Below are 17903 nucleotides of genomic sequence, written 5' to 3' on the forward strand. Positions count from 1 at the left end.
GTGACTCATGCAGCTGCAATGGCTGCTTTGGGTACGCGGTCCAGACCTCCCCGGAGACCCTGGTTGACAGAGGATGTGTTCAGGATAGTTGAGAAAAAGCCACAGGCCCACTGTCTCGGTTACAGAATCCCATGTCAGAGAATGAGGAGGCTTACCGCAGCCTTTGCTCGGAGGTTCGGAGAGCCGTGAGGCGCTGCAAGGATGGGTGGTGGTCGCGGGTTGCTGAGGAGATGGAGTCTGCCTCAGTGGCCCGTGATCACAAATCTCTATTTAACTCCATCAAAAAAGTAACCTGCAGCGCCACACCTATTACCATCATTAGGGGAAAAAACGGTGATCCAATTTCCGACCCCCAGGAACAGGTTCGCAGATTTGCTGAGCATTTCTGTGAGGTCCTGGGGGAGGGAAAATCCCTCAGCCAGGAAAACATCGTGGCACAAAGTGAGGATGACCCTGCTGAGGCTGCGGTGCCTCAAATATTGGATGAAGTCACCCCCTGTGAGTGGCTGGCTGAGGTGCCATCTGCTGAGGAAGTATTGAAGGCGATCCGGAGTCTGAGACCAGGAAAGGCAGCGGGCAGAGATGATCTCCCAAGCGAAATGCTGAGGGAGGGTGGCGTTTGTGCACAGACTGCCCTATATGACATCATAACAACAGTCTGGACCACTGGACGGGTTCCGCAGGATTGGAAGGATGCCCTGGTGGTCCCCCTTTTTAAGAAGGGGGACCGCACAGACTGTAACAACTACAGGGGCATCTCACTCCTCAGTGTGCCGGGAAAGGTCCTGGCAAGGATTATTCAGCATCGCCTTGCCAGGCACGCTGAGGAGAGGCTTGCGGAGCCCCAATGCGGTTTCAGGAAAGGGCGGTCCTGCACAGATGCCATATTTTCTGTCCGTCTGCTACAGCAGAGGTGTAGGGAATTCCAACAAGACCTACATCTCTGCTTTATTGACCTGGTCAAGGCCTATGATACCATCAGTAGGCCTGGGCTCTGGGTCGTTATTCGTGCTTTTGGAGTACCTGACCCTCTGCTCACGATCATTAAGGACCTTCATGATGGTGAGCGGGCCCAGGTAAAACTACGTGGCCGGGAGTCAGAGCCATTCCCTGTACACCTTGGGGTGCGACAGGGATGTCCTCTGGCTCCCACATTATTTAACATCTATTTTGACCACGTAGTTCGTGAAGCCTTCAATAGCTGTACCGGGGGAATCTCCATATGGTACAGATATAATGGGAGGCTAATCGATGCCCGGGTGCGGTCAAGGGATGGCTCCCTATTGCTCAACCACGTTATGTATGCTGATGACTTGGTAATAGCTGCTCAGTCAGAGGAGGAGTTGGAGACGCTGCTGCTGAGACTGGAGCGTGCCACTAAGAGGTGGGGCCTTACCATCAGCCCCACCAAAACTAAGCACCTGCCTGGGTATTTTGTACCATCGGACACTCCACCCCCACAACTCCCAATCGGTGATGGGGCAGTTGTGGAGAGAGTGGAGAGTTTCCCATACCTGGGCAGTGTGCTTATGACTGGCTCCAGTTTAACAGCAGAGGTCTCACTCCGAATCAGTCGAGCGGCAATATCTTTTCATCGGTTGCGTAACGCTGTGTGGAAGCTACCTGGTCTGTCGCTCCGCACTAAGCTTCAGGTCTTCTCGGCCACGGTCATTCCCTCCCTTCTCTACGCTTGCGAAACGTGGACCCCCCTAATGGAACATCTTCGCCGGTTAGAAACATTTAGGCTGGCCTGCCTACGATCCATCCTGGGTTTAACCAGACTGGATTGAGTGAGGAGCTCACAAATCCTTGAAAGATCTGGGCAGGGTCCCATCGGTGAGCTCCTCCGGCTGGCAAGGCTGCGATGGCTGGGTCATGTAGCCCGCATGCCCAGCCACCGCATGCCGAAACAGCTTTTGTTTGGCCGGATTGAGGGGGCTAAGCGGGCGCGGCACGGGCTAGAGGAGAGATGGAGTGATGTGGTACAGGAGGACGTGGAGCTGAGTGGACTTGCCGATGACTGGTACCAGCGGTGTCAAGATCGGCCTCTGTGGAGGAGGCTCGTGAAGGATGCTACTGGGCAGTTGGAGGCAGTCGCCCTCCAACAACAACGGAGGGCGGAGGAGCGACGCTCACAACAGCGAGCGGAGCGCCGGGTGGCTAAAGCACAGCAGGTTGGCACAGTAGGGGGCACAGGTGGTGCATCAGCCAGTCATCTCAGTCAGTCGACCCGTGGCACCTGGGTCTGCCCCGTGACCTCCTGCCAGCGGGCGTTCGACACTTCACGTGGCCTCAGGGTGCACATAGCCTGGCACAAGCGTCGTGGTGACGTCACCGCCACTTAGTGGCGAATGGCGGTTGTTGTTGTTGTTGTATGTGTGTGTGTGTTACGTGTGTGTGTGTATGTGTGTGTGCGCGTGCGTCACGACGTGATGTATCGTGCCCCGCACATTTGTCTCAATAAAAATAAAAATTGTAAAAAAAATGCGTCACGCCTGGTACAAGCGAATAGCAGCAGCAACAACAACAACAGCAACGCGCCAATTGTGATTATTGCAGCTCGCCCGGCAGGTAAAGTTGAAGAAACAATTATCGCAAACGAATTTAGCGATTAAGACACGGGACCAAGAAGTCAGAAGATTCGCCCTGACGGTGCTCAACGCAGCTGCAAGCGAAGGGCCGCGTGTGTCACCGCTAAATTTGCTCGCGCGAGGAATTCCTCTTCCGGCGAACGAGCTTCAACAATATCACAATTTGGTTGCGTTGTCAGCCGATTGCGATCCGATTGCGATTCATGTGACACTTTAATCCGTCCGGATGGCTCGGCCGGGAGACGGTTACACGGCTGTCGCTTAGCCAGACGGCCTGAAAAAAAAATCTATTACGAATCATAATATTGGCTGTGAAAACCTGTACGCCTTTAAATGCAATATACTTTGACCGAACGAAGCTCTTAGATCTGAATCCAAGTGGAAATTTAATTATTTAATACCATTTTTTTAAAATATATATGGAGGGCCCTTGTGCTCCGTAATTTCACACCGGTGCCGAGCGCGCGAGCGAGCGGGCGTGCGAGCGTGCGAGTCGTTTACCCGAAATGTTTCGAGCCTGAAAGCCCAGGACCTCGGGATTTGAGACTGTGTCCTCGTGCGCAATTTTAGCGTCGAGCGGACGATGAAAGCGTGGGCGAGCCGTGGGCGAGGAAGCAAAGTGTGCAGCTCTAATAACTATCGTGCGACGCTCCCAATTGAGGCATGGAGCCACGCTCAATTTAACGTCTTTTCTAATCCTTCACTTTATATCTCTCTCCTTTGTTGTAAATTATAGCGATGAAAGCGCACGAGGCGTCTCTCTTCCTTTCTATATATATGTGCACGTGTAATGTGTATGTTTAAAACAATATATATTCAAGCCGCAGACACTCGTAATGTTCTTCCTTGAGGGGTTGATGAATGCACAAAGACGATCGCAGGGGATAATACAAGTGGGGACACGCCTGGCCAACAACCGCCCACACGCTGTGTGGGGAGACCATTCATCCAGCAGCGGATTGGCAAAGCTAGTCGCGGGGCTGTGTTCATGCATCCATCACGCTGCCACAGCGGAGCGACTGTGAGCAGCGCGCCGGACCCGCGATCCAGCGAGCCGAGGTTCGACTCCATCTCGGCGTGGGTGGTCGCGGTTTCAAACACACGCGGCAACGGGCTCACCGCAGCGAGACCATCGATCGGCGGGGCACAACGTGGGCACTCGCACAGCTTTCGAGACGTCTCGCCAGCGTGGAGGAGTTGGCAAAATACGCTCTAAAGAGCCTCTCGATGCAGCAGCAGCAGCTGCTCTCGAGCACAGGTCCCCTTTCCTCCAGCAGCGGCGCCTGCAAGCAATTGCAGGGGCTGCGCCTTTAGTTTGACGCTTTCGCGACCAATATCATCCATAACAGAGGTTGCTATTGGGTGAGATCGCGTAAGTATCCATGTGCCGTTAAAGCCGCCGCCTCCCGACACAGCCGATTAGTAAGGGATTTGTCACGTAAACAAAACGCCGATTAGCTACTACTTCAGCCCACCGGTGTGATGGAGAGTAAATCCACAACATTTACGATTTGAGTAGTACGACGTTTCGCTGGTAATTACATCAGCCAGCATCGTCGGGCGATTTGCCAGGATAGGGTTACGACACATTTATACTTCGGTGATCTAACCCAAAAAACCTTTATTATGAATACTATTGCTCGCAAAAGCCCACGTGTTTAAACGTATCTATCCTGTGTATCTCCATACAGTATAGATGTACATTTCAGCTGTGAAAAAAATAGCTTCATAGCTCATCGGATCCCTCCAGGAAAATAAAAATTCCTATTCGGATATATGAATCATTTGGCGGGACCCCGGGGTCCCGCAAAAATCAGGTCAATAATAATAATAATTATTATTTTTCAGTCCGCCCACTCGTGATCCCGACAGCAACGCGCCGCCCGCCCAGACTCGTGCCAACAAGCGCCAGCAGCAGCAGCAGCGATCGACACGATGGGCGCCACCCCCACCGGCCAAACGCAAGCCCCGGGGGGCGTCCGTCGATCCTCAGCTTCTTTGCCAAGGCGAGCCCCACCGCCCCCCACCCCCCCCGCAGTGAATTTAACGTGTTTCTGTAATTTTTCAACTTTTTACGAAACTTAGTGCCCCGAGTAGCTCTCGACGAGGCCAATCGATTGACCACTCGTTTTGTTGTTGTCGGTAAGGTAACAAGACTCGTGTCGCTACGCGGGTTTTTCCCACCCCGGGGCAGTGATGGTAACCCCGGGGTCCCGCCAATTGCTTCATTTATCTAAGCCACATACAGTGAGGGAAAAAAAGTATTTGATCCCCTTGCTGATTTTGTACGTTTGCCCACTGACAAAGAAATGATCAGTCTATAATTTTAATGGTAGGTTTATTTGAACAGTGAGAGACAGAATAACAACAACAAAATCCACAAAAACGCATGTCAAAAATGTTATAAATTGATTTGCATTTTAATGAGGGAAATAAGTATTTGACCCCTCTGCAAAACATGACTTAGTACTTGGTGGCAAACCCCTTGTTGGCAATCACAGAGGTCAGACGTTTCTTGTAGTTGGCCACCAGGTTTGCACACATCTCAGGAGGGATTTTGTCCCACTCCTCTTTGCAGATCTTCTCCAAGTCATTAAGGTTTCGAGGCTGACGTTTGGCAACTCGAACCTTCAGCTCCCTCCACAGATTGTCTATGCGATTAAGGTCTGGAGACTGGCTAGGCCACTCCAGGACCTTAAAGTGCTTCTTCTTGAGCCACTCCTTTGTTGCCTTGGCCGTGTGTTTTGGGTCATTGTCATGCTGGAATACCCATCCACGACCCATTTTCAATGCCCTGGCTGAGGGAAGGAGGTTCTCACCCAAGATTTGACGGTACATGGCCCCGTCCATCGTCCCTTTGATGCGGTGAAGTTGTCCTGTCCCCTTAGCAGAAAAACACCCCCATAGCATAATGTTTCCACCTTCATGTTTGACGGTGGGGATGGTGTTCTTGGGGTCATAGGCAGCATTCCTCCTCCTCCAAACACTGCGAGTTGAGTTGATGCCAAAGAGCTCCATTTTGGTCTCATCTGACCACAACACTTTCACCCAGTTGTCCTCTGAATCATTTATCTCAGGGGTCGGCAACCTATGGCTCGCGAGCCAGATGTGGCTCTTTTGGTGACTGCATCTGGCTCGCAAATAAATCTTAGCTGACATTTCTTAACATGATAAGTAATGAATAATTCCGCTGACATTACAGTAAAACTTAATAGAAATCACAGTGCTAAAAATAACGTTTAAAATATAAAACATTATCATGCATTTTAATCCATCCATCCATTTTCTACCGCTCCTGCTCAGGGTTGCAGGTGGCTCAACCAATCCCAGCTGTCTGACACCAAAACTCTATTTTTATTGGATAATGCGGTAGCCTACGGGTCGTTGTGAGGTCAAGAAGTAAACTTCCTTACTTTTAATCAAATAGTCAGCTAACTAATTTATGCAGAGCAAACCCTTTTGATGAAGAAGATGGCGAAAAGAAAAAAAAGATGAGGAGTACCGCACATTTCAGCACGAATGGACAGAAGAATTCGCCTTTGTGGAGAGAGCAGGTTCTGCGGTGTGTCTAATATGCAGTGATAAAATTTCATCGATGAAACGGTCAAACATAAAGCGGCACTTCGACACACGCCATGCCACATTTGCATCGAAATATCCAGCGGGGGACAGCAGAAAGAAGGTATGCCAAGAGCTACTGTCCAGAGTGCAAGCTAGTCAGCAGCATCTCCGTGTATGGACAACACAAGGTGACGGGAATTCGGATAGCTTTGCTGGTTCTTTAGCAATTGTGAGGAACGGAAATCCATTCACAGATGGCGAGTATGCCTAAACATTCACGCGTGATGTGGCCAACGAACTTTTTGACGACTTTTCGGATAAAGACAAGATAATCAAACGAATAAAAGACATGCCTCTGTCAGCAAAAACTGTTCACGATCGTACCATAATGATGGCAAATCAAGTGGAGGAAACACAAGTGAAGGACATAAATGCAGCACCATACTTTTCCCTCGCTTTGGATGAGTCAACAGACGTAAGGTTCTTTGTAAGCCATCTGGCTACCATGAGAGATTCGTTCATGAGGCTATCCACATATACAAGCACAGAGACAATTTCAACCGAGAAGATGGATTCTGGCTTAGCAATCATTGGTAGGATTTGATAAACCATTTCAGGTCTTAATTGATTGTTCACGCTTACAGTGGCTTTCAGACAGCAAACATTAATTTTTCGTCTCCCCCCTCCTCTTTTCAGAACATAGATGGACTCGTCCTTCTAAATAAACTGCCAAATCGCTGCGCGTGGCGCTGACATTTTTTTTATAAATAAATACACCGTTTTAAAATTAATTAATGCAAACCGACACACCTGATGACGACCGTTTGTGTTGTGGTCGAAACGTCGTGAGAATTTGTATTGTTATATATATATTTTATTATGTTATTGTTTCCCTTCAACGTGACTTTACCGAATGAGCTAAGAATAAGACGTAACTCTTCTTTGGTTCTTTCGGTAAAGTCACGTAGAATGAGAAAGAACCAAAGAAGATGAATCATTGCAGTCACGAAAGCTTTAAATCGAAATAAGACGTAAGTCATTTATCCCAGTTCAGTGTGATTGCAAGGTATGCTGCCGGTGACACACTGCGTGAGGAAAGTCTTGCTGTTTTGCCAATGAAAGGGTCAACAAGCGGATTTATTCAAGTCTGTCATTGAGTTCGCTAAAGAAAAAAAAATCTCCCGATGGATAAGCATATTTCGGTGTGTACCGATGGTGCTCCGTGTATGGTGGGGAAAACAGAGGATTTGTAGCGCTTCTTCGTCAACATGAAAAAATTCCAATCCTAAGTCTTCACTGCATTCTACATCAGGAGGTGCTTTGTGCTCAAATGTGTGGCGAGCAGCTTGGTGAGGTGATGTCACTGGTCATTCGGGTGGTCTACTTTATTGTTGCCCGAGCTTTAAAATGATCGCCAGTTTAAGACACTGCTGGATGAAGTTGGGAATCATTATCCCGGTCTGCTTTTGCACAGCAATGTGCGTTGGTTGTCAAGAGGGAAGGTGCTCAGCCGTTTTGCGGCTTGCCTGAGCGAAGTCCGGACATTTCTTGAAATGAAAGATGTCGAGCATCCTGAGCTAGCTAACACTGAGTGGCTCCTGAAGTTTTACTATCTTGTGGACATGACTGGACATCTGAACCAGCTCAATGTGAAAATGCAAGGCATTGGAAATACAGTCTTATCCCTTCAACAAGCAGTGTTTGCATTTGAAAACAAGCTGGAACTCTTCATCTTGGATATTGAAACAGGTCGTTTACTGCACTTTGAAAAACTGGGAGAATTTAAAGATGCGTGCACAGCAAGTGACCCCATTCAACATTTTGATCTCCAGCAGCGAGCTGGCTTCACATCTGATCTCCAGCAGTCATTCAAAGCACGCTTTGGAGAATTTCGTGAGCACACTCGTCTTTTCAAGTTCATCACTCATCCACACGAGTGTGCAGTGGACAAAGCCGACCTGAGTTACATCCTTGGTGTCTCCATTAGAGATTTTGAGCTGGAAGCTGCTGACCTGAAGGCTTCAGACATGTGGGTGAATAAGTTCAAGTTACTGAATGAAGATTTGGAAAGACTTGAACGACAGCAAGCAGAGCTGGCGAGCAAACACGAGTGGACAGAAATGAAAAAACTTCAACCCGCAGACCAGCTGATTGTCAAAACATGGAACGCGCTTCCTGTCACATACCACACACTGCAACGTGTGAGTATTGCTGTATTGACCATGTTTGGTTCTACGTATTCATGTGAGCAGTCGTTCTCACATCTAAACAACATCAAGACCAACCTACGATCCCGTTTAACGGATGAAAGCCTCAAGGCCTGCATGAAGCTTAACCTCACCACGTATCAATCAGACTACAATGCCATCAGCAAAACCATGCAGCACCAGAAGTCGCATTAATGGTAAGAAGTATTTTATTTATCATTGGTTGTTGGTATAACAACGTTATTAAAAAGGATACATTCAGAGACTCATTAGATGCTAAAATTGGTGGTCTTAGTTAAAAATACACGCATTTAGTTGTATTCAGTGTTAAAAAAATATTATATGGCTCTCACGGAAATTTATTTTAAATTATGTGGCTTTCATGGCTCTCTCAGCCAAAAAGGTTCCCGACCCCTGATTTAGATGTTCATTGGCAAACTTCAGACGGGCATGTATATGTGCTTTCTTGAGCAGGGGGACCTTGCGGGCGCTGCAGGATTTCAGTCCTTCACGGCGTAGTGTGTTACCAATTGTTTTCTTGGTGACTATGGTCCCAGCTGCCTTGAGATAATTGACAAGATCCTCCCGTGTAGTTCTGGGCTGATTCCTCACTGTTCTCATGATCACTGCAACTCCAGGACGTGAGATCTTGCATGGAGCCCCAGGCCGAGGGAGATTGACAGTTCTTTTGTGTTTCTTCCATTTGCGAATAATCGCACCAACTGTTGTCACCTTCTCACCAAGCTGCTTGGTGATGGTCTTGTAGCCCATTCCAGCCTTGTGTAGGTCTACAATCTTGTCCCTGACATCCTTGGAGAGCTCTTTGGTCTTGGCCATGGTGGAGTTTGGAATCTGATTGATTGATTGCTTCTGTGGACAGGTGTCTTTTATACAGTTAACAAGCTGAGATTAGGAGCACTCCCTTTAAGCGTGTGCTCCTAATCTCAGCTCGTTACCTGTATAAAAGACATCTGGGAGCCAGAAATCTTTCTGATAGAGAGGGGGTCAAATACTTATTTCCCTCATTAAAATGCAAATACATGTATATACACGCTGATAGAGAGGGGGTCAAATACTTGACATGCGTTTTCTGGATTTTTTTGTTGTTATTCTGTCTCTCACTGTTCAAATAAATCTACCATTAAAATTATAGACTGATCATTTCTTTGTCAGAGGGCAAACGTACAAAATCATCAAGGGATCAAATACTTTTTTCCCTCACTGTAAGGACGCCAGAGAGAGAAAGAGAGAGAGCAGAATGGATTGCTGTTGAAAAATGGAACTTGATTTTGAAAAGTAAGATAACAACGTTCCCCAAAGAAGATACTCCTATTCATGAATCGCACATCACACTGTCGTCGTACGAATCACAAAACACCGCCTCTGGCAAATGGCACGGAACAAAAGGTCGTCAAGTTGGAGGAATCCGACGAGCTATTAAGCTCTTTTTCACGTATGTCTGGTCGGGGCGGGTCAGAACGTTACTGCAACAAACAAAACACAAACTTGATAGTAGTGCATAGTACAAGAAGGATAAATAATCATCCAAACACAAACAAATACAACTAAACCATCCCCATCCTAGCAGGCAATGGCCACTGAGGTATGAATGTATATTTCAGAAGCGCCCTGGCCACAAATGATAGCTAAACAAAGCGGCCCATCATTTGGACATTTACAGCAGCCAAAATAATAATCGAAATAAAATCTCAATGCACGTTTATAAATGTGGAGGGAAAACCGGAGAACCCGGGGAGAAAAATTCCACGCGACCACGGGGAGAGAGAGAAAGACACAAACTCTAAATATACAGCAGCAGGTGTCAGGGTCGGGATCGAACCCACCACCTCCTGCATACCAGGCGAGGTAGTCAACATTTCCTAGCCACCGTGATGATGATGAGAGAGAGAGAGAGAAAAGCAACTCCAAATATACAGCAGCAGGCGTCAGGGTCGGGATCGAACCCACGACATCCTCCAAACCAAGCGCGGTAGTTAACATTTCCTAGCCACCGTGATGATGATGAGAGAGAGAGACAAGCAACTCCAAATATACAGCAGCAGCAGGTGTCAGGGTCGGGATCGAACCCACGACCTCCTGTATACCAGGCGAGGTAGTCAACATCTCCCAGCCACCGTGATGATGATGAGGGAGAGAGAGAGACACGCAAACTCCAAATATACAGCAAGCGCCAGTGTCGGGATCGAACCCATGACCTGCTGCATACCGGGCAAGCAAGATAACATCACGCCACGTCTGGAGGGATGAACGACACTGAGAGACAGACAAGAGGCGTACGTGGATGAGAGAGCTGTACACGTGGCGGCAATGAGAAATCCCATATCTGAGAGGTTTTGGGCGTAAAAAAAAAACTAAGTTTGTGAGGGATAATAGCCATTTTCTATACCTTTAGGCATAAGCAATTATGAAATAGCACTTACTACCCAGGATTAAAAATTGTGTTACATCGTGTAACATTTTCCTGCTCCCACGCAGAAGACTCGGCACACTAAGTGGACAACAGAACCACGCGAAACAAAATCAATCAAACTCCACCACCCAGTGTTGTCAAGATAGGCAACTACTGTTCTGTAGAGGTGATCACGTGGATTTCGCATTAGCCGGAGCCACATTTTTGTTCGGTTAAGCACGTGACTTGCAATAAACATTTACAAGAATAACAATGTATAACCGTTTTTATAATTATTTATTTGGGCTCAAAGGAAAAATCAAACTCCACCACCCACTGTTGTCAAGATATGCAACTACTGTACTGTAGAGGTGATCACGTGGATTTTGCATTAACCGGAGCCACATTTTTGTTCGGTTAAGCACGTGACTTGCAATAAACATTTACAAGAATAACAATGTATAACCGTTTTTAGAATTATTTATTTGGGCTCAAAGGGAAAAATCCACGAGTTATTAATTAATGACAAAATCTCAGGTTCTTCTTTGGTTCTTTCGGTAAAGTCACGTAGAATGAGAATAAAATAATAAATTGATAAAATAAAATAACACAATAATATTCTCACGACGTTTCGGCCACAACACAAGCGGCCTTCATCAGGTGAAGGGGGCGAGACTGTCTGGTAGGACAGCGCTGGAGTGAGAGAGCCACGTTCAGATCACGGCTTTTAAGCTGTGTGAGAGGAACAAAGAGCCTTGACAAAGGAATTAGCATAAAATTTAGCATTGAAATGGCTGAATGATTAGCTTGTGACTGGTCACAGAAATAGCTATGTTAAAAGTTAAAGCATACACATCCGCAGAGGCACCCATTGTTAAAAGGAATTAGCATAGAATTTAGCATTGAAATAGCTAAGTTAAGGCATACACATCCGCAGAGGCACCCCTTGACAATGGAATTAGCATAGAATTTAGCATTGAAATAGCTGAGTGATTCGCTTGTAACTGCTACAGAAATAGCTACGTTGAAGTCAGAGCATACACATTCACCGAGGCACTTAGTACAAATCAAACAGGATAATTTAGCATTGAAATAACTAGGCGAATTTAGCATTGAAATAACTGAGTGATTTGCTAGTGACTGGTCACAGAAATGACTACACATCTGAGCTATTCACAGTACTATATAGTGAACCAATAAAAACTAAAATATAAATTACCTTCATGTTATCAATAAACTCTATATTCTCCAATCAGCTAAGCTACCAACCATAAGTCGTTATATATCACAATGCTATATGGCGAAAAAATGGGTGGATTCTTACCCTCAAATTTCCGCACCACGGATAGCTACGGGCCCCGTTCAGACGGACGAGTTCGTCCATGGTCGGAACAGAGGAGGGGGAGAGAGACAGCTGCGAGGCCCTAGTATACTCCATGTTGTAAACCATACCATTAACCGTGGTGTGAGAGGTATTAAGAGGCAATGCTGGCGAAAGAGCTGCGGTCTGAAGGTCATCGTAAAATTACAATTAATTAAGAACAGAAATGATTTAACACATCTTTCCAGTGGTTACTAAGCCTGAATCCATCTTCTCGGTTGAAATTGTCTCTGTGCTTGTATATGTGAATGGCCTCATGAACGAATCTCTCATGGTAGCCGGTTGGTTTGCAAAGAACCTCCGTCTTGGAGAAGTCAATGTCATGTGAGCCCACTGAATTGTAACAGTGATCTGCCACGGCAGAGGAGTTCGTCTTACCGTGTTTCAAGTCTGCTTTATGTTCGCGGATGCGGTCCGAGATATGTCTTTTGGTTTCTCCAATGTAGCTACTACCACAGAGGCACTTTAGTTTGTAAACGCCCGGGTACTGTATGTCTGGAAGAGCATCTTTTACAGATGGAACTAAATCACGGATTTTGTGTACTGTGTTGAATCGGACCTGGATCTTGTGTTTATTCAGGATTTTGGAGATCTTTTTAGTGACCCCTGCAATGTAGGGTAAGGTGATGGTTTTGAGTGGCTCCACAAGAGGATCCTTCTTCATGACTGGAGTGATGGCTTTGCGGATTGTGTAGTCGGAGTAGCCATTAGCCCTGAGAGCCTGGTGTACGTGCTTGAGTTCACTGGTAATGTGTTCCTGGTCGGAAATGCATTGGGCTCTATGGTATAGAGTCTTGATGAGGCAGTTCTTCTGGGATGGATGGTGGTGGGAATTCGGTTTCAAGTAAGCATTTGTAAATAAAATCTCAGGTGTGCGGTTAATCCGCAAATCGGAACAACCGGATAACCGAGAGTCAACTGTAACTATAATCATAACACCACATGTCATCAATGATTTACGTGTCCGGGTGAGCCACGCTGAGTCAGTCGTTGGACTATTTCATTCGGGAGAGTCCTGCCACCATGGTGGGGGGTGGGGGGGTTTTTGTTGCTGTCGAGAGATATTCGCAAGCGCGAGGACACCCGGAGCGCCCGGAGAGAGCCCGCGAGCCCGTGAGCGCATGCGGGCGGACAACATCCCTACATCTCCGCACAGATGCAAGCGGATGGCACCGCCCTTTTGCCTGGCGAGCCGGGAGTAACGGCACCTCGTGAAGGGAGTTCCCCGATGTCCGTGCGGTGATCCGCCAACCCCCCCTCCCTAACCCCCCATAACCCCCCCCTCCCCGTTCCCTCCAGTACCTGTATTGGAAGCGGAATATCTTTTGGAAAACGGCGTGCGGCAGAGAGAAGACGGTGGCCAGCACCCAGATGATGGCGACGCACAGGATGCCCTTGAGAATGGACATCCTCTGCTTGAGCGGATGCATTATGACCTGCAAGGAACAACAAGGCCCCCCGTCACGCGGTAACACACGCGCCTCGCAGCAAGGAGGGCCCGGGGGGGGGGTTTGATTCCTTGCATCGGCCGCGCTTTTGTGTGGGGTTTGGCGTGTTCTCCCCCCTGCTCTGCACGGGTTTCCTCTGGAATCTCCGGTTTCCTACCCATAAAGCACACACACACAATACAAGCGGAATTGTCCAAAATATGCCAGTGCTGAAAGATGACATGCAATTCATTCAATTTTAGCACCGCGGTGGCTAGCAGATGTTAACTACCTCGCCTTGTATGCAGGAGGTCGTGGGTTCGATCCCGACCCTGATGCCGGTATATTTGGAGTTTGCGTGTCTTTCTCCCCGCGGTCGCGTGGATTTTTCTCTGGGTCCTCCGGTTTTTCCCCTCCGCATTTAGAATCAACATCAGCACGCGTTATTGAGTATTTGGCTGCTTGTAAAGCTCCACATGATGATGACAAGCCACTTCGTTGGGCTATCATTTGTGGCCAGGTTGGCTTCTGAAAAAGAGCTGTATCGCTCAGTGGGGCCTCGCCTGGTAGCATAAAAAAAATAAATTGTTTAGTTTGAGTTTTTTAGTTTATACGTAGCAACATCGCCCCGCGCCCTCCCCCCTCCCCTACTCCGAAAACCTGGCGGGAACCTCCTTGAAGAAGAGTTGATCTTAAGCACATCAATAATAGCAGTGATGATAAAGAGCTCAGCAATTCGACAATTTGAAACGCACCGCGACTAAGTTCGACTGAGTAGGAGGAAGGTTAGTTGAAAAGTTCAATGGGCTCGCATAATGCGCATGCATAATGTACGTTGACTCATTAATCCCCCCCTCCCACCACATTGCACAAGAGCGCAGAAGCGTGGTCACCACATCTACGCCTCCTCTATATGTAAGGAACGAAACAGGTGGAGGACTTCTCCACAAATCTGGCTGTCGCCTGATGAAGCTGGTTGTATTTACTGGCGAAACGTCGTACTCAGATTGTGAATGTTGTGGCTTCGCTCTCCAACACACCGGTGTGCTGTACTAGTGACGAATTGGCCACGTTCTGTCTACGTGACAACCCTTACCAGTTGGCTGTGTCGGGTGGTGGCGGGTTTAACGACACATTTATATATTTACAACATCTCACCCCCAAACAAAATCCCTATGTAATGGTTGAAAGGAGGAGTTACAAATTAGATTTTTTTTTGGCTTGTGCATCAGGGACGGAGCCAGGATTTTCAGCCCGGGGTGACATTCAACAAATGTTAATTTCAAGAATGATTAGAGAGTCAGGCTGTTGAACTAGACGCCATCGGTTGGCGACACACTCTGACAATGCAGTTGCACGGAGTCCGCCAGACCGAGTGTCGTACACTCATACGCAGAATGTTTCAGATTTTCGATTTTTTTATTTTTTGTCGGGGGTGACAATTGTCTACCCTCTCACCCCCCCTGGCTCCGCCACTGTTGTGCATCTGCGGCTCCGTCTCCCGCCGTCGCCGGCTGACGATGTTCCCCGATCCGATGGGATCTCAAGGATCGGTGGCCACACACCTTTAAGCGTCCCGTTGCCAGCTTTGAAACAAAGGCGGTCCGCGCTGGGCAGGAGGAGACTTCACAGGGGGACCCCGGTGGGCTGGGGGGGGGGTTATCGCGTCTCTTGACTGATTTCGTCTCTCCCGATAAAGGGAGATGTTTGTGCTGTTGTTGTTGCAGTTTTTAGCAAAACAATGAACTGTGGAAAATTAGAATCCGATCCCATTGCCGAGGCAAGATATCCGAGGGTAAAAACGAATTTTTGTTTGATGTTTAGAATCAATTTCAAGTTATTGAAATATTGGGCGCCGCGGTTAGAGTCGTGGCTGCGCCCTGACTCCTCCCCCACAAGCCCCCTCCCACCCCCCAACACTCGGGCGTCGCGAGCGTGCGTGTGTGTGTCAGTGTGTGTGTGTCAATGTGTGTGTGTCAGTGTGTGTGTGTCAGTGTGTGTGTCAGTGTGTGTGTGTGTCAGTGTGTGTGTGTCAGCGTGTGTGTGTCAGTGTGTGTGTCAGTGTGTGTGTGTCAGTGTGTGTGTGTCAGCGTGTGTGTGTCAGTGTGTGTGTGTCAGTGTGTGTGTGTCAGTGTGTGTGTCAGTGTGTGTGTCAGTGTGTGTGTGTCAATGTGTGTGTGTCAGTGTGTGTGTGTCAATGTGTGTGTGTCAGTGTGTGTGTGTCAGTGTGTGTGTCAGTGTGTGTGTGTCAGTGTGTGTGTGTCAATGTGTGTGTGTCAGCGTGTGTGTGTCAGTGTGTGTGTGTGTCAGTGTGTGTGTGTCAGTGTGTGTGTCAATGTGTGTGTCAGTGTGTGTGTGTCAGTGTGTGTGTCAGTGTGTGTGTGTGTCAGTGTGTGTGTGTGTCAATGTGTGTGTGTCAGCGTGTGTATGTCAGTGTGTGTGTCAGTGTGTGTGTGTGTCAGTGTGTGTGTGTCAATGTGTGTGTGTCAGCGTGTGTATGTCAGTGTGTGTGTGTCAGTGTGTGTGTGTCAATGTGTGTGTGTCAGCGTGTGTATGTCAGTGTGTGTGTGTGTCAGTGTGTGTATGTCAGTGTGTGTGTCAGTGTGTGTGTGTGTCAGTGTGTGTGTGTCAATGTGTGTGTGTGTCAGCGTGTGTATGTCAGTGTGTGTGTGTCAGTGTGTGTGTGACCCGTGGCACCTGGGTCTGCCCAGTGACCTCCTGCCAGCGGGCGTTCGACACTTCACGTGGCCTCACGGTGCACATAGCCTGGCACAAGCGTCGTGGTGACGTCACCGCCACTTAGTGGCGAATGGCGGTTGTTGTTGTCAGCGTGTGTGTCAGTGTGTGTGTGTCAGTGTGTGTGTGTCAGCGTGTATGTCAGCGTGTGTGTGTATCAGTGTGTGTGTGTCAGCGTGTGTGTGTGTCAGCGTGTGTGTCAGTGTGTGAGTGTGTCAGTGTGTGTGTGTCAGTGTGTGTGTCAGTGTGTCAGTGTGTGTGTGTGTGTCAGTGTGTGTGTGTCAGTGTGTGTGTGTCAGTGTGTGTGTCAGCGTGTGTGTGTCAGAGTGCGTGTGTCAACGTGTGTGTGTCAGCGTGCGTGTGTCAGCGTGTGTGTGTGTCAGTGTGTGTGTCAGCGTGTGTGTGTCAGTGTGTGTGTTTGTCAGCATGCGTGTGTCAGTGTGTGTAGTAAACATCGCTGCTAGGGAGACAAAGGCGGTCGCGCTGGCCACCCACCCCCTCGTGTGTCACAGTGCCCGCCTTCATAGGTGCTCGCTAACAGCACTTGCCCCAATAGTATGTTGAGGCTATACGGGGGATCTTTGTCTTTATGTTGCATGTGCTTCTCAACCAGCACTTGCCCCAATAGTCTGTGAAGGCTGTACGGGGGATCTTTATCTTTGTGTGGTGTGTGCTGCTCAACCAGTACTTGCCCCAATAGTCTAAGGCTATACGGGGGATTTTTATCTTTGTGTAGTGTGTGCTGCTCAACCAGCACTTGCCCCAATCGTCTGTGAAGGCTATACGGGGGATCTTTGCCTTTGTGTAGTGTGTGCTGCTCAACCAGCACTTGCCCCAATCGTCTGTGAAGGTTATACGGATGATCTTTGCCTTTGTGTAGTGCGTGCTGCTCAACCAGCACTTGCCCCAATCGTCTGTGAAGGCTATACGGGGGACCTTTGTCTTTGTGTAGTGTGTGCTGCTCAAGCGCCGTTGTTACCTGATATCGATCGAGCGCGATGGCCGTGAGCGTGAGTGTGGACACGTGGAGCGAGCAGTACTGAGCGAAGCGGCTCACGTGACACATCGTCTTGCCGAACACCCAGTTGTTGTTCACGAATCGGACCTGAAAGTAAAGGATGAACGGGTCCCCCCCCCCCCCCCAACGGCGTTCAAGTTAAACGGTCACAGACATATTGGACGGCGAATGTTGCAGACGCTAAACTCTCGTCAAACATCCGATTAGCGCGGTTGGCTACGTGCGGTGCGAAAGAAGTTCAACATTCATATATAGACTCACACAGAGAACCATAGACGCAGAAAGAGACCCATAGACTCACACAGAGACCCATAGACGCAGAAGGAGACCCATAGACTCACACAGAGACCCATAGACTCACACAGAGCCCCATAGATTCACACAGAGACCCATAGACTCACACACAGACCCACAGACTCACACAGAGACCCATAGACACACACAGAGACCCATAGACTCACACAGAGACCCATATACTCACACAGAGACCCATAGACTCACACAGAGACCCATAGACTCACACACAGACCCATAGACTCACACAGAGATCCATAGACTCACAAAGAGACCCA

At 48.3% G+C, this 17903-nt stretch overlaps 1 protein-coding gene across 1 annotated transcript in view; it reads right to left on the reverse strand.

The window, feature by feature from the left end:
• LOC116956249 (G-protein coupled receptor 83-like) overlaps positions 1 to 17903 on the reverse strand; it is a 54631-nt gene that overhangs the window by 23963 nt on the left and 12765 nt on the right. The window contains exons 2-3 of the mRNA XM_032977691.2: positions 17293 to 17418; positions 13453 to 13586 (exon numbers count right to left, since the gene is read on the reverse strand). Of these exons, the coding sequence (XP_032833582.2) occupies positions 13453 to 13586; positions 17293 to 17418 (260 nt within the window). The remainder of the gene's footprint in view (positions 1 to 13452; positions 13587 to 17292; positions 17419 to 17903) is intronic.

Source organism: Petromyzon marinus, chromosome 64 (assembly GCF_048934315.1).
Source record: "Petromyzon marinus isolate PM22_M1 ecotype Great Lakes invasive population chromosome 64, UKy_Petmar_22M1.pri1.0, whole genome shotgun sequence".
NCBI classification, from domain to species: domain Eukaryota; kingdom Metazoa; phylum Chordata; class Hyperoartia; order Petromyzontiformes; family Petromyzontidae; genus Petromyzon; species Petromyzon marinus.